Raw genomic sequence first — 16,212 nt, forward strand, 5'->3', positions numbered from 1 at the left:
ACAGTAACAACTCTCAGTGCTACAGTAACAACTCTCAGGGCTACAGTAACAACTCTGTGTTACAGTAACAACTCTCAGTGCTACAGTAACAACTCTCAGTGAGTGTAAACAATTAGACGTAATACTAATATCAAACATATATAGAGCACTGAGAGTGCATAGAGAAGCCGCAGGCACATCCTTGCCCAGAAAGATTTATAATCTAATGTTTGCTAGCTAAAGCATTTGCAGATAAAGGGACTTTCGTAAATATCCGCCATGTTTTTAGCACTGGGTTACTTTCTCTCCCAGGATGCAAAGCATTGTGTGTTTACTGTAACATATGAAGCGTTTCAAACCTCCCAGGTATCATGTGTGTGTACCCTTAAAGAAGAGACCAGTGACGTTTGGGAAGCTCTGTACATGTGAAGAAGAGAACTGTGAGGTTAGGAAAGCTCTGAATACGTGAGGAAGAGACCTGTGAAGTTTGGGAAGCTCTGGATACGTGAAGAAGAGACCTGTGAGGTTTGGGAAGCACTGTACACTTTAATTTAATCTGTGAAGAAACCATCATATTCATGAAAAGTTATTGCGACCTACACTGAAATGGGGGAACAAGAAATAGTGTGATAAAGTGCATACTTGAAACCTTCAACCTACGGTATGTATGTGTAAATGTTCAACATACAGGTGCCACAATAGGTGCTGAACCTAATTAATATAGCAGTGTAAGAGATGTGTGCAGAGGTACATATAATGAAGACCGATTTGGCTGAAATTATATCTTGGCTTTATTGAGCCTGTTCCTTTATCCAGACAAAACATACTAAAACAACAAAATAACAAACCACTACCCCTTTATAAGGGCTAACTTACTTCCCCAGCCCCTATCTGCTGGACTGGAGGGATATTCCCATTACCAGCCTATCGCCCCAAAGTCTCAGGAAGTACCTTAAGCAGGTGGCCCTCCATGTCAGTCTCTGGCAGGTTCCTGGGTCCTATGTCCAGGAAATATAGGTGTCTGGATCTCAGCACAGCCTTTGTGCTCAAGACAGTCGTTGTGTGCAGGCTTCTCTGGTCTCCTTCTGTCAGCCCAATTGTGAGCTAAGGAATATCTCTCCTGTTTCTCATCAGGCTTTTCTAAAAGGCCTAATCAGTCAGGTGGAGTCTGGTTGATTGCCTGTGTGCAATCAGCCAGCACATTGCTGGATTTAGAGGTAGTTTCTCTCAAACAGTGATAAGTCCCTGTTACAGCAGCCACAGGAGTACATACCACGTGCATGGTTTGCCCTTTATTTTTTGCCTGCTCTAAACATTCGCTCGTTCCCTTACCTAGGGATTCCCTGAGGCTCCATCCTGCTGTATAGCACAGCTTGGATAACTTAGCATTGGAATGTGAATCCAAACCCATCACCACACATGTCTGGACTCAGATTTTCACAATCCTAACCCTGTGACAGCCCATCCATGACACAGCTGCGTCTTGGACTGAAATATAAACCCACATACAGTAGGTCATACTTCTTGATAATGTACATGCTGTTCAATGTGACTTTAATATGGCCACCGAGCACATGGCAATGTATTTTTCTAGTAATTAAGGTCAGTGCACCCTTTATTGAACCATAAAAAGCACAAGGTAAGACCATGAGTGAGATGGCAGAGTAAATATATTATTTGTATTTTACCTTTAAAAGATCTTTTTTGTGAACCCTCGAACAATGCTGGTCACTGTGACTTTGGCATTAAAAGCCTCATGTGTAGGCTATTTGCTCCTGTGCTTGTGGAAGTTTGAAGAGGCTCTAAAAATATATATCAAATAATAAAACAGCTGTTAAAATGGTGAAGAGGGTGTTACAGCGCTTCCGTGCCTCTCTGGCACCAAAGGGGTATATACCTAGTATATACTCTAGGCTTTCAAATACATGCCAAAAAGATAAGCCAACAGCACAAAGATTGCTGTGCAGAACAGGGGCGGCCAACTGCCGTCCTCAAGGGCCACCAACAGGTTATGTTTTCAGGATATCCCTGCTTCAGCACAGGTGGCTCAGTCGATTGAGCCACCTGTGCTGACGCTGGAATATCCTTTAAACCTGACCTGTTGGGGGGTCTCGAGGACTGCAATTGAGAACCTCCTAGTTATGTGATAATTGGATGCAGAACATCTGGAATTCTATAACGTCAGGAGTAGCTAGTAACCCCCTTATTAAAGGAGAAGGTGACGCTGACGGTTCTGAAAATCACCAAGTGTAACAGTGTTGTGTTGGTAATGAAAGGGATTTTGCTACCAGTGCATCACTGCCTGTGTTCACTCTGGCCGTAAAATGCTGAAACGAAGCATGCATAATGGTTTACATGGCTCCTGAGTCCTGGCAAGTGTCACATTGTCTCAATTCTGTTCTTCAGTTATTTAATGCTCAGTCAGTAAATGGTGGGGGGCAGCACTACCCTGGTGACAAGGAGAAAGCAGACACCTTCAGCTACAATCAAATAAGGCTTTCCAGGCTTTTCTGACAGGGGTGTCACCTGGTTTATAGTCACTTGTTACCGTGATGAGATCACTTGGATGTCACAAATCTCCATGGAAACGTATGTTTCCCCAGTTGGTTTGGGTACCATCCTAATGAAGTCTGACAAAGTGGATGAGGACTATTTTCCATGCTAACGGTAATTGCTTAAATACAGTTGCGTAATAAGGTTGTGGGCAGAAGTGCACTCTGCATATAACCATGGTAATGAGTATATCACATTACCACTGTGATCATTTTGTGCTATTTCTTTTCCATGACCACCGATTCCTCTCCTTCAGCTGTATCGGTTATACAATTGCATCACATGCGTTCACGGTGCTCCAAATGGAAATGGCCATGTTTTTAGTGTCTTGATGGACTGCTATTTCACATAAAGCATTGCCCCAGCAGTTACACTTTGTAAGGACAGTGATCAAAAAGAATGATCCTTCAGCTGTGTGCACAAAGGAACAAATGGAACTGTGAGAGCTTGGAAATATTCTCCTCTACCTACAGAAATGGTATAATGTCCCACACGTCTATTAGAAACCTTCTTTTCTCTTTCATTGAGACCATGTTGTCTATACAGAAAAGTATTTTCCTGTGTTTGCCACCAAGTACCATTGTATAAAGTAAGATGAATGAAAAGTGTATTCATGCTGTATCGTGTCATCTGCAACATAGATGTGGCATTTGGAGGCTAATAAAGAGAGACAGAATTGGACTGTAGATAAGAATCACATGACACACCCAGTTTGCTTCTATGATGGTTCTATGGGGAACACCATAATTATGGATCCAAAACAAGGGTATTATGTTTTTTGGGAGGGTATAGTTACACTACCATTAACTGTAACCCCATCTCCTCTTCCCCACAGGTATGAGAATACTGGTGACCTTGCTGTTAGATACTCTGCCTATGTTAGGCAATGTCCTTCTCCTGTGTTTCTTTGTGTTTTTCATCTTTGGGATCGTTGGCGTCCAGCTTTGGGCCGGGCTGCTCAGAAACAGGTGTTTCCTGGACCACAATTTTGCAATGTGAGTACAGTACAATAATGGCTATTATAATTATAATTATTTGTATTATTTTTATTAGTATTATATGTGCAAAAAATACTCCCCAGTGTGGGATGCAAAATATCGTGAGATAAAGTGGTTGATACAAAAGCAAATACAACAATGTATCACACACTGACACTGACAGCAGAGAGGTTACAGAAGGTAATAACTAAGGGGTCACTTCCAGATCAAATACAATTCATGTCAGGGAGCTTGCACCAGGCACTTAAGATAATACATAAATAACACATGTTCACCTTCAGCTGTTGCACAAAAAAAAGGTCTGTTAAAGATTAATCATTATCATTAATCCACTTCAAACCAAAGTAATGACGAAGCTAATCCATCTTCAACTAGCACTCTGATAAAAGACCATTAGGAATTGGAGCAGATGATTTGAAAAGAGTGTGTTTGTTATTAGCCATGCCTTATACAAGGAGTCACTGTGGCGTGTCTTAGTGGGACAGTCACTGTCGGTGATACGTCACTGGAACAACCGATGTTCAAAAGGTCAGATAGATATTGTAGGTTCTGAGTCTCTCAGAGAAGATTTGGAGATCTCAAGAGGCTCTTTTTGAGATGTCAAAAGGTCACGTATTGGAAAGCAATCTAAAATCCCAGGAATGCATACACTGGCACCAGCAGCGTATTCCAGACAGGAGGCACGTCAAGTGTTACTGATATGGACCCAACTTAACTCAATCTGCACAGTGCCCACCCTCTGCAACACTGTGTGGATTCGGGAGCGGAGATAAACACTGTCTCTCACCGCTGCGTGCTGGAAACCTCTCAACCCTATATACTTTATGGGACATGTACTGTATCAATGTTTCAGGGGTCAAAGCCACCTTCATTAGGACATCAAGTGAAATACTCTCAACAGCGACAATGCATACTGTACTCAGTATACATGTTCTGTATCTCGCATCCTAGTGTTCAAATGAAGCAATCAAAGAAGAGCAAGGGTTAATTTCATCCAACACAGAAACCAAGGAATCCCAGTTAGAAGAGGGGCTTAGTCAGTATCATCCAATGCGATCCGCAGAAACCCACCATTGACTTGAATTGGAGGGTATATTAAATATTCCCCATTGGCACCACAGTAGAAACACATATATATCCAATTAAAACACTCCTCATACACAGAGAATAGGGGCTCAGTTACCAAAGCATGTGGGACCACAACACACATTGTATTGCCCACTGCTTTGTTAGGAGATGGCTAAGGAGTAACTTCACCCAGTGCCTTCTATAATTCATACAAACAGAAGACAAGGCCTGTGTTTCCAAATGAACAGTGTCCCGTATTTTATTATTATATTATGGCTGTTTAGTATTTTTACAAGAAAAGAACAGTTATTAATCTATAGGCTTAACATATATATATTTGCATGTCTGAGCCAGGTCTGCAACCCTGTCTTTCACCATTATCACCCAGCACACAGCACTTCCACTGCAGCAAGGAATTCTGGGAAATGACATGCAAATGAGCACACAGTGCCACCTTTTATCTCATGCTCACATTACATGAGCAACCCATAGCCAATGCATGCTGCTTTAGACACAGCTTTTAAGCAAGGGCTTGGGAGATGCAAAGCCAGTAAACCCACTCACAGACATGTTTCAACCTTGATGGGTCTCATCAGTGTGAGGTTGGTTGCTGACATTTGCTCAAAGAGTAGGTAATCACCACATTTATTAAGGTTATGGTGGGTAAAAAAAGTGACTAAAACCCTCCACAGTAAAGCATAAAGCAACTGTAAATATTCCTGTATATTCATTTGCATTTCTTAGACAGGTCTGCAACCCAATATATATATATATATATATTTTACTTATTATTTCATTTTATATTATTTACATTTATCTGAGATATATTTTGAAAATGTTAAACTGTAATTTGTCTGCTAGGAAAGTGTCCCATGGAGCTTACAATATACTTGTAGCCCCCCCCCCCCCCCCTCCCCAGAACCAATGATACAATTTCTCTAGATACTCAGTGTTGCATAAAGTGCATTGGGCAACAAAAATGATGCTCATATTATAGTAGGATGTATCATATTCTGCATAATTTATTTTCTTTGTTTAGGGCTATAAAAATCTACATCCGATCTAAGAAACTGAATTAACCTCTTCACTTCTATAGGGGTTTGCAGTGCACTGGGAAGCAGTTACTGCGGGATATTGCAATAATGACTGACATTCTGCGACTATAATACAGTATCTCCTCATACTTCATCTATTCTTCTCTGTTTCCAAACAAGCGTGTTGCAAATTGTCGGGCTCCTTGACTTTGGCCTCCTGCAAACTTCGAGAATAAAGAAGTCATTTAAATTCTGCCCCTTCCTTTCATGCTCCGAAAACATTTGGGAAAGGTCAGGGCTCTGAGCTAAAGTGTGTTATTTAAATGCAGATATACTCTCTTGCGCACCGCTGTGTAGCAGAGGAGAGATGGGGAGCAGCGTTCAATGTCTCCTGCACATCAGGCAGATAGATAGAGAGATCAGTGAGCCAAGGCTGAGTATATCGGACAGGAAATGGATATGGGATCATCTAGCCTTGTGTGTGGTCATATTGAATCCATTAGTTGTATCTTTTTGATGTATCTGCTGGGATGAGCTAAGCCTGCCACCTGCTCACACAGATATAGAGGCTTTTACCTGGAGATTTCAACTCCTGAACAGGCTGGCTCTGTCCTTGGACACATACTGTATTTAGGCTTCCCTCCCCTCCACCATCTAATGCAGGGGTGGGCATCTGTAGTCCTCAAGGGTCACCAACAGGTCAGAATATCCCTGCTTCAGCACAGGTGGCTCAATCGACTGAGCCACTGATTGAGCCACCTGTGCTGAAGCAGACTCTTTGACTGAGCCATTACAATTTAGACCAGGGGTGAGCAACTCCAGTCCTCAAGGACCACCAACAAGTCATGTTTTCAGGATATCCCTGCTTCAGCACAGGTGGTGCAGTTTTCGACTTAGCCACCTGTGCTGAAGCACAAATAGTGACTGGACAAGGAACGGCCTGTCACTTAAATGGCCTGTCACTTAAAGTTTGGTAATCCAGCACCTTGTGACTATGGAAGTCTCTTTATGTAAGATGCCCCACACACAACATTATGTGGTCATGTTAATTGTGGAGTCCCACTAGTCAACCTATATTGCTGAATGCACTGATCCATGCAATATCTTTCATCCGCACTGCTTGTACTGTATGTCAACTCAAGACATGCAGGAACGTATACATTGGGAAACCCTCCAATATTTTTCCCATTTTGATATAATAATACAATAAACTTTTTTCGGGACCCTTCAACGGGTCCACCAGTCAGAATTTTGTTCAAGCTAATTAACCCCTGCCACTTTGGAATCTGCTCATCACCTAACTTCTGCTGGGCGGTGAATCATTATAACTAATAAACATTCAAACTGGCAGAGAAATGTTAATAGAGGTAACACGGCTGTAACAGACACTATCGCTCATGTTCGTACAGTATACAGTACAACCCCCTCACCTCCCACCACCACGCGTCTCTTTTCTATAATACTCTTAGAGAATGAAGAAGAGGAGCTACATTCTTGAACAGTCCTGGCAGAGGTTTTGCATGGCGCATGGTGGAAACACCAGTGCACAATCACTTGCATGAAGTCAACGTTTCTGTCACAGTAGAATGTGGGAGTGGACAATAGGCCGGCTCAGCTCTTCCACACCATGGAGAGGCTTTGCTGACCAGCATGTGTGCAATCTGGTGTAGCCTTTTCCCAGTCACGTTGTGATGAGTTTGCTCTCTTCTTCTCTGATAGAGTGTCCTCCATTCTGGCCGGACTTCCAACAATGCTGTCTGAGTGTTTGGGTTCCAGGCATGTGAACGCGGGTTCTCTGGCTTCATGGACTAGCTTTGACCATCTTGAGGTTGAAGATATTATGCAAACTATTACGGGGTTTCCCCCACTACCTGTGATTTGGATCCAGGCCCAACACACCTTGTTATAGAGTATGTGGCTGTAACTGGCCCAGTATTTGCCCAAATAGTCTGGTGCTCTTTCCAGATGGGGGTATTCCCAGAACCACTGAAGGAGGCATTTGAACTCTTCTTAAAAAGTCTCTCTTAGACCCAGACTGCATGACTAATTACAGGCCAATATAAAACCTTCCTATCCTAGGGAAGGGTATTCAAAGAGTGGTTGCAAACCAACTGGAAATGTGTTAACCCATGATATTTATGACCCATTCAGCATTGAAAAGATGACATTGTACTGAAACAGCTCCAGTTAGGGTGTTTAATGATCTTCTGTTGGTGAGAGACAGAGGTGACTGTTTAATCTTAATCCTCCAAAATCTCTCTGAAGCATTTTATACTGTGGACCATGGGATTTTACTGGAGCACTTGAAGACTTTCTGTGGACTGGGTTGCACAGTTTTTAGCTGGTTCAAATCTGTTCTCACTGGCAGGTCACAGAGAGGCACTTCAGGAGTATACTCATCTTCACCAGTGCCCCTGTCATGTGAAGCGCCACATGGTTCTATCTTATCTGCTATGTTGTTTTTACTGGTTGACATTATCAGACATAGTCTGGGTTATCACTGCTATGCAGATTAAGTCAAATCTACTTGTCCTTTGCACCCGGTACTAAGGACCCATTATCAGTCTTCAATAGATATCTAGCTGAGCTCCTAGAGTGGATGAGTGCCACTTGGTTTAAGTTTACTCTTGATAAGACAGGGGTGCTTGTGGTGGGTGTTTAGTGTCTGATGACAACAAGATTGCAGCTAGGCAAACCATCTGGGTTTAAGACAGGGGATCAGCTGCTAAACTCTGACTGTGTGCAGCATCTTGGTGTTGTCCTTGATTGTGGCTTGATACTTAAACATCACGTGTCAGTCGTGATCAAATCCACATTCTTTCACCTGGGGAACATAGCCAGGATTAAGCACTTGATACCCCCCAGACTGAGGATCTTACCACACTTGTCCATGCCTTTGTGTCCTCACGCCTGAACTACTGCAATGCACTCTACCTGGGACGTCCGGAAGCAGAGCTGCGCCACCTTGATTTACTGCAGAATGCTGCAGCCAGGTTATTAACTGACCAGACCCGTTCTTGCCATGCGACACCCGTTCTTGCCATGCGACACCCGTTCTTGCCATGCGACACCCGTTCTCATTTCTCTGCCCTGGCTGCCTGTAAAATGGTGAAATCTGTTTCCAGTTGGCTTGTTGATATTCAAAGCCCCACATAATCCCAGCTATCTCAAAGAGCTCCTGGTTCCCTAAACTCCCATTCGCTCACTTTGATCCACAGGGGAAGAACTCCTAACAGTTCCTGGAACCGCCTTGACTTTCTTTACTGCCCGAACTTGCAGCATAAAGCCCCTTCTCTTTGGAACTCCCGTACGGTCCGAGACGTCCCCTGCTTTGGAAATTTTTAAAAACAAGCTCAAGATTTAAGGGTTTACCCAGGCATCTGATTAATGAACCACAACCTATCCGGCATTTAATACTTTTAGTATCTTTCCCTTCGGAATTTTGTTCATCCTATATTTTTATCTTGTGTGTGTCTTCTTTTATAGCTTTACATTGGATCTTGTTTTTTTCAGTCCCTTTGGGGGAAAAGTGCTATATAAACCAAGTCATTATTATAGTGCAGTGTGCCATGACTGAGGGCTTTCTGCGCGTTGCTCCGGTATGTTATGTTACATTGTAGCAGTGATTGTTCGAGGACAGTTTTTGGGGATGTTTCGGTGCATCGGCTCTGCGCACATACCTCTCACCCAGGCTACATGCTGCTTACACATTTGTGACACATGTTTTTCCGGCTCTTCCTTCAAGCTATTTCCTGTGTGGTAAGTGGGGACCACACAGTCAGAACTGCAGGAAAAGCTCCAGCTGAGCTGAAGCTACAGGGTGAAATATGTATGGCTGGCAGTTACTGTATCTTCTGCTCCTATGCACACAAAGGAAAGGGGACTCCCACAGAGATTGCAGTGAGCTACATTCAGGGCAATAGGGCACATAGCTGCAGTCTGATGTAAAACCATATTTAACTAATGACAGTGATGTGTTTAATAGGTTGGAACCAAGTGATTGATTGCAGGAACACAGAGAAGTCTTGAGTACTGTAGGTGTTTTGTTTCACATATCTGAGCCATAGCTCTCTCTTATCCTGACCCATTGTGGTAGAGAAGGTGCATGCGTGATGTTATCATTGGGGTACGGCTAATGAGTGACAGGTGTCACCTTCTTTCAGAGACCCCTCGTTAAATGAGAACAAAGAGACATTTTCAAACATTCATCCGTTGCAAATATGAATACCTGGCTTGATTCATTGAAAAGTTGAATCTCCAGGGGGGCTCAACTCCAGTCCACAGGTGACTCAATAAGTCCCTGCTTCAGCACAGGTGGGTCAATCAGTGGCTCAGTCTTCCACTGTGCTGAAGCAGGGATATCCTGAAAACCTGGCCTGTTGAGGAGTCTTGAGGACTGGCGTTGAGAACCCCTGAGTTAACCCATCAACTCAGACTTTCCTATGACATAAATTGTTTGTCCAAATAAAAAAGGTATCACCTGATACTGAAGATCTCATGTATTCTGCACTATCGCAACTGGACTAACACGGATATATATATATATATATATATATATAAAAAATGAAAGGCAGTTGGCACACTGAAAACAGATTATTCTGTGACTGCTGTGCAAACCCTATGGATGTTTGCTTGGATATTGCAACATTTGAAATAGCTTTGGACCTTATATCCACTAATATATAGGCTATTTTAGTGTATTACACAACACTCACGTCGCGCTTGCGCAGTTAACCCTGATCGGATTCAATGAGCCTTGTGGGCACTCATAGTACACCAGGACTGATTTTTACTTCCTAAACAAGATGGTGGTGCATTCCAGCATAGGGCTGCGGTCCACAACAGCTAGTTATGCAAGGTTTTTGGTGGTTTTCTTTTTTTTATTTTACACAGGTGAGCATGATTAATTATCACTTGGGTTTGATAGATGTGGGTATATAAGGGTATGCACTAGCATTCACACACTGCACGTCCCTGAGGAAGGTCACTGTATGATGACCGAAACGTTGGATGCAGTGCCTATGTATTTATTCTGAATACATCAACTTTGGATTTCCCTGACTGTGTGCTGTCTCGTTTTTCCTGGATCTCTATCTGGTAAAATCTCTCTGTGTATATATATATATATATATATATATATATATATATATATATATATATATATATATATATATATATATATATATATATATATATATGCAAATATAACTGTATGCTCATCTGCATGTCTCAGGCAGGTCTGCAACCCTGCCTTTCCCCATTATCACCCAGCATACAGCACTTCCACTGCAGCAAGGGATTCTGGGAAATGACATGCAAATGAGCACACAGTGTCACTTTTTGCCTCAATAACCATTTTTAACATGGTTCCCTATAGGCTTAAGCTTGCTGCATGGTCACAGCTTTGAGCACAGCAAGGGTTAAGGTGCATACCCAGTAAACCACCCACAGACATCTGTTTCGACCTTGATGGGTCTCATCAGTGTGGGGTTGATTTTACTGGGAATGCAAGAGAGGCTATGGGATAGGCTAAACCATAATACTGAGTTAAGTTATGGTGATTAAAAAAGTGACAAAAACCCTCCACAGGAAAGCAAATATGCAAATATAACTGTATGCTCATCTGCATGTCTTAGGCAGGTCTGCAACCCCGCCTTTCCCCATTATCACCCAGCATACAGCACTTCCACTGCAGCAAGGGATTCTGGGAAATGACATGCAAATGAGCACACAGTGTCACTTTTTGCCTCAATAACCATTTTTAACATGGTTCCCTATAGGCTTAAGCTTGCTGCATGGTCACAGCTTTGAGCACAGCCAGGGTTAAGGTGCATACCCAGAAAACCACCCACAGACAGCTGTTTCGACCTTGATGGGTCTCATCAGTGTGGGGTTGATTTTACTGGGAATGCAAGAGAGGCTATGGGATAGGCTAAACCATAATACTGAGTTAAGTTATGGTGAGTAAAAAAGTGACAAAAACCCTCCACAGGTTATATATATATCCACCCATTCATTCTTTTCTTTATCTTTTTCCGCAGTTGATTTATTAGCACTGCTGTCTGTAAAATCAACAAAATTAGCCAGGTTGCAGCTTTCCTCAGCACCCGATGGTAGAAACCACAGCAAACCTCAAGGTTAAAGAGCATATTAACATGACCTCTGATTACTTATACACAGCATTTGTACAACATGATCTGCCTGTCACTGTCAGGATCCAGGGACTACATTGACTGGGATTTGCAGGTTCTGGACATGCTACTGTACCTACCCCACATAACTGCTACGAATAATCTCAGTGCCATTAGAAAGCAGTTTTACTTGGCTTAAACAAATGGCACAATGTTTTTGACCAAATAACATTAGATACAGTATATAACGGTTAGTTGTACATGTAGGATTTGGGGACAGGAAAGGAGTATTTCTCTTAATAACCCTTCTTCTCCAAAAAAGGTATTTCAAGTTTAATTTTGAAAATAAAAATACAGTGGTGTACTGCACCCTCTAAACCAGGGGTGGCCGAACTCTGTCCTCAAGGGCCACTAACAGGTCAGGGGTTAAGGATATCCCTGCTTCAGCACAGGGGGCTAAATCAGTGGATCAGTCATTTGCCAACTCCAATCCTCAATGGCCACCATCAGGTCAGGTTTTCAGGATATCCCTGCTTCAGCACAATCACTGGCTAAGTCTTCGACTCAGCCACTGATTGAGCCACCTGTGCTGAAGAAGGGATACCCTTAAACACTGGCCTGTTGGGTGTTCTTGAGTTTGGCCACCCCGGGTTTAATCTAACACATGACACTACAACTGCCCGAGACCTAACAAACCAGCTTTTACCTGAAATGCATTTTATTTTATTCTGCTTCTGGCCGTGTCAAATGTAAGACAATTGTCAATCAGAATCCTAATGTGTGATCAGATATTTACTGCACCTCACATGTGGCAGAGTATTCATTTTTTGTTCATGCTACGACAAGGGGAAAAAAGCAAGGCTCGGAGACAATGGGCAATGAAGGGTTAACCCAACCCAGGCTGCAAATCCAAGCCAGTCTTCGCAGAGATAATTGAGACAGGCAATAGCACTCCCAGGCCACACAAACTCCATGCCTGTGCTAATAAATCTTCCAGGCCATTGTTCATCCTGCATTGATCTACAGCAGATTGTTACAATGTCTTTACTCAGCTCTGTTTTAAAGGTGCAGTGCCACTTATTGGCACACACAAAAAACCCCAGCAAGCTACTTTTTAAAGCTGCAGTCTATGCTGCCGTTTTTGATGGAGTTTTTTTCCACCTTTAATATGTGCATCAATACAATCCACACAATGATAAGTAATTAGCTAAGTTGCCGAGCGATCCGTTCTCCTGTGATCGATCGGTGAAGATTCGGCTCGGGGGTTCACTAAATGGCTGTCAGTGCAGCAAAAGAGGACCAAAGATGCAAAGTTCTGTGGGGAAGATCATGTGACCAGGCAGTCACTAGATACAATTGGTGCACTGCTAGAGAGGGCAGAGCTCAAAGGGGTGTGTCAGAGCCTGTTTCGGAAGAGGAAGGAGATGTGACTTTGTAAATGGTTGCTATAGAAACAAAAAATTGTTGTTACATTATAATGCATAAACAATTTCATATAGAGTTGATTTTAAAAAAATGCTATAATTATTTTCTCATTGTACAGAACTGATTTATTTAAAAAAAACACATGTAGGGTACTGCTTGCGCTGCAGCTTTAAAAGAGCAATCCATTCAATATTCTACATGTGTTGTTTTTTTAACAAATCAGTTCTGTAGTATTAGATAATACTTACTAAAAAAAAAAATCAACTCTTAATGCCTTTTTTAATGAGCTTTAATATACTGAGCATCCTTTGATTTCTATAGCAGGTTTTATCCACCTCCCCAGCAGTGCAAGATCTTTGTAACACTTTCCTGTTTGTGATCATGTGTTGCCAATATTCCCAGCAGTTTGAGTGGCAAACTGTAACAATAGATAATGCTCCCTTAGTAATATAAGGATACATTGTAGCTACTGAGTTACACTAACTGAAGGATTGATTGAAACTGAAATGCAGCTATTTAGTGAACCCTGGGAAGCAGGATCTTTGCTGATCGATCACGGGAGAATTAATTGATCGTCAGCTCAGGTAATTAGTTTTCAATAAATGGTAATCAAAGGCTGCATATATTAAAACAAAACAAACGTTTTAAAGAGCCGTGCGAACTGTGTTTCTCTTAGAAACTGCTGGGTTGTGACCCTTTTTTACATACAGCAGGGCCCCGGGTATACGGCGGGTTTCGTTCCAGAGGCCCGCCGTATAGTGAAAATCACCGGAAAGCGGATCCGGCGATTTTCAGTGCTGCGCATGCGCAAACCAGCATTTTCGCCGTTCTGCGCATGTGCGACCTGCGGTCTGCATGTGCGATTTTAAATTCAACATGGCGGCCCCCTTCTCTGTGCCGCCGTATCAGCGGATCGCCGAAAAGCGGAGCGCCGAGAAGCGGGGCCCTGCTGTATTCTCCTGCGGGTGCACGCCACGGATATCTGCCTGTATTGTTTTTTAGATGTATTGGCCCAGGACAAACGTCTGTGATTGCTTTCTTTGTAGACTTGTTCCTAATAATTAAATGCACATAACAACATGAGTTATAAAGAGAAATTCAATAAAAAGACAGAGGTTTTTGGGCCCGCATTTCCAGGGCTTTAAATAACCCCTGGAATAAATAACCCCTGGAATAAATAACCCCTGGAATTATGAATGAAACATGTACAATGATAGGGCAGGTTGCTTTCATGCAGTGCGCTTTCCATCGGCTGCTTAGTGGGACTGCAGATTTGTTTTTCATCCTGTGATGTGGTCATTTCATTTGCTCCGATGTCAGCGGCACTGGCCCGTGAAACATGTGCGAAGCCGCGGGGACTCTCGGTGACACGTCAACGGGTGCAGGGGGCTAATGAGGTGTGATTGCGCGCCTAAAAATAGCGGCTCCCAGGCTTTCTAACGTGTGGGAGTCACAGAGGAAAAAAGTCTCCAGAGCTTATTAATAATAATAATAATAATAATAATAATAATAAGAAGAAGAATGCCTTGTTTGTCCTAGCACTGTCCCTTCGCAAGGGAGGCCAACTCCAGTCCTCAAGGGCCACCAACAGGTCAGATTTCCAGGATATCCCTGCTTCAGCCCAGGTGGCTCAATCAGTGGCTGAGCCACTGATTGAGCCACCTGGGCTGAAGCAGGGATATCCTGGAAACTGGACCTTATGGTGGTCCTTGAGGACTGGAGTTGGCCACTGATTGAGCCATCTGTGCTGAAGCAGGGATATCGTTTAAACCTGGCCTGTTGGTGGCACTTGTGGATTGGAGTTGGCCACCCCTGCCCTAAGGGCTTACAATCTAAAATGACATGAATAACCGGGGAGGGGAAGGGGGTGCAGTAAAATGCCACAGTGAGGGCATCAGTTTCTTGTGGCGTTTCCCAATGCACAGGCTTTTGTTTTACGGGTACCCATTATAAAAAGGGTATCCAACTCCAGTCCTCAAGAGCTAACAACAGGTCTGTTTTTCATGATATCCCTGCTTCAGCACAGGACTGAGCCACTGATTGTGCCACCTGTGCTGAAGCAGGGATATCCTGGAAACCTGACCTGTTGGTGGCCCTTGAGGTCTGGAGTTGGCCACTGATTGAGCCACCTCTGTTGATGTTGGCTACCCCTGCGTTATAATGATACGGTGCTCACATATCCTGTAGTGCAGTACAATGGTAACCCTCTGCATTGGGGATAGCGGGCCGTGGGGGCACCCAGACTTGGGGCAGCAGATAAAGCTCCCTGAGGCTCTCCTGTTGCCCACCGTAGGCATAGATGCTATGCAGAATGTTCCCCCTCTTTCTTATTGCCAACGATCAAGGTATAGAGCTGGTACTTCCTTGTAATTAAATCGCCCTCGTGATGTTGCGGCTTCCTATTGGCCCACGTGATGCGGTGAGAATTAAACCTCCATTTTGTTTCCCCTGCAGGAAATGGTATCGGTAAGCTGTAAGAATCTTGGGAACCAGGGAGTCCCCATAGCTGAAATGAACTCGGCTCTGCGGACCCCCTGCTTCCCATCCATGTACAAAAGGGGGAGGGGAAATCGAACAAGTGAAGCTGCACCTTTAACCTGTTGCTAATATTTAAAAAAAACAACTAAATTCTGAAGTGGCATAAATGTCGCTGGTTAATGTTCTGCATCAGATGCATGTGACAAATCAAATTGCCTTCACTTCTGGCAGCAAAAGTGTTAATAGATATGACTCAATATTATGCAATGCAACGTGTTGCAGATCTGTTGGGCAGTGAAGCGATTAAGATCCTCTGGAATCCTATGGCTCAATACTGTGACTCTTACCCGCTAATCCCTTCCACTGCATGGCAGGCTGCATTTAATTCCACCTTCTCTCTACACAGGGACCATGTGTCAGGATTCCGCCTTCCATTCTCCCTTCCAAGCCATCAGCCCTTAGTTGTTTACAATTGCTCTTAGGGCTTCTCACAGTCAGAGCTCCCTTGTTAAGAAGGAAAAGGACATAAACTGACCTTGAAAACTC

The 16,212-nt window shown here is 43.3% G+C and overlaps 1 protein-coding gene across 3 annotated transcripts in view; it reads left to right on the forward strand.

Annotated features, from left to right (window-relative positions):
• Positions 1-16,212, forward strand: part of CACNA1H (calcium voltage-gated channel subunit alpha1 H) — a 417,435-nt gene that overhangs the window by 262,614 nt on the left and 138,609 nt on the right. For all 3 annotated transcript variants that reach the window (XM_075565791.1, XM_075565793.1, XM_075565792.1), the window contains exon 6: positions 3,368-3,527. In XM_075565791.1, the coding sequence (XP_075421906.1) occupies positions 3,368-3,527 (160 nt within the window). The remainder of the gene's footprint in view (positions 1-3,367; positions 3,528-16,212) is intronic.

The sequence above is a fragment of the Ascaphus truei genome, chromosome 11 (assembly GCF_040206685.1).
Source record: "Ascaphus truei isolate aAscTru1 chromosome 11, aAscTru1.hap1, whole genome shotgun sequence".
In the NCBI taxonomy this organism is placed as follows: domain Eukaryota; kingdom Metazoa; phylum Chordata; class Amphibia; order Anura; family Ascaphidae; genus Ascaphus; species Ascaphus truei.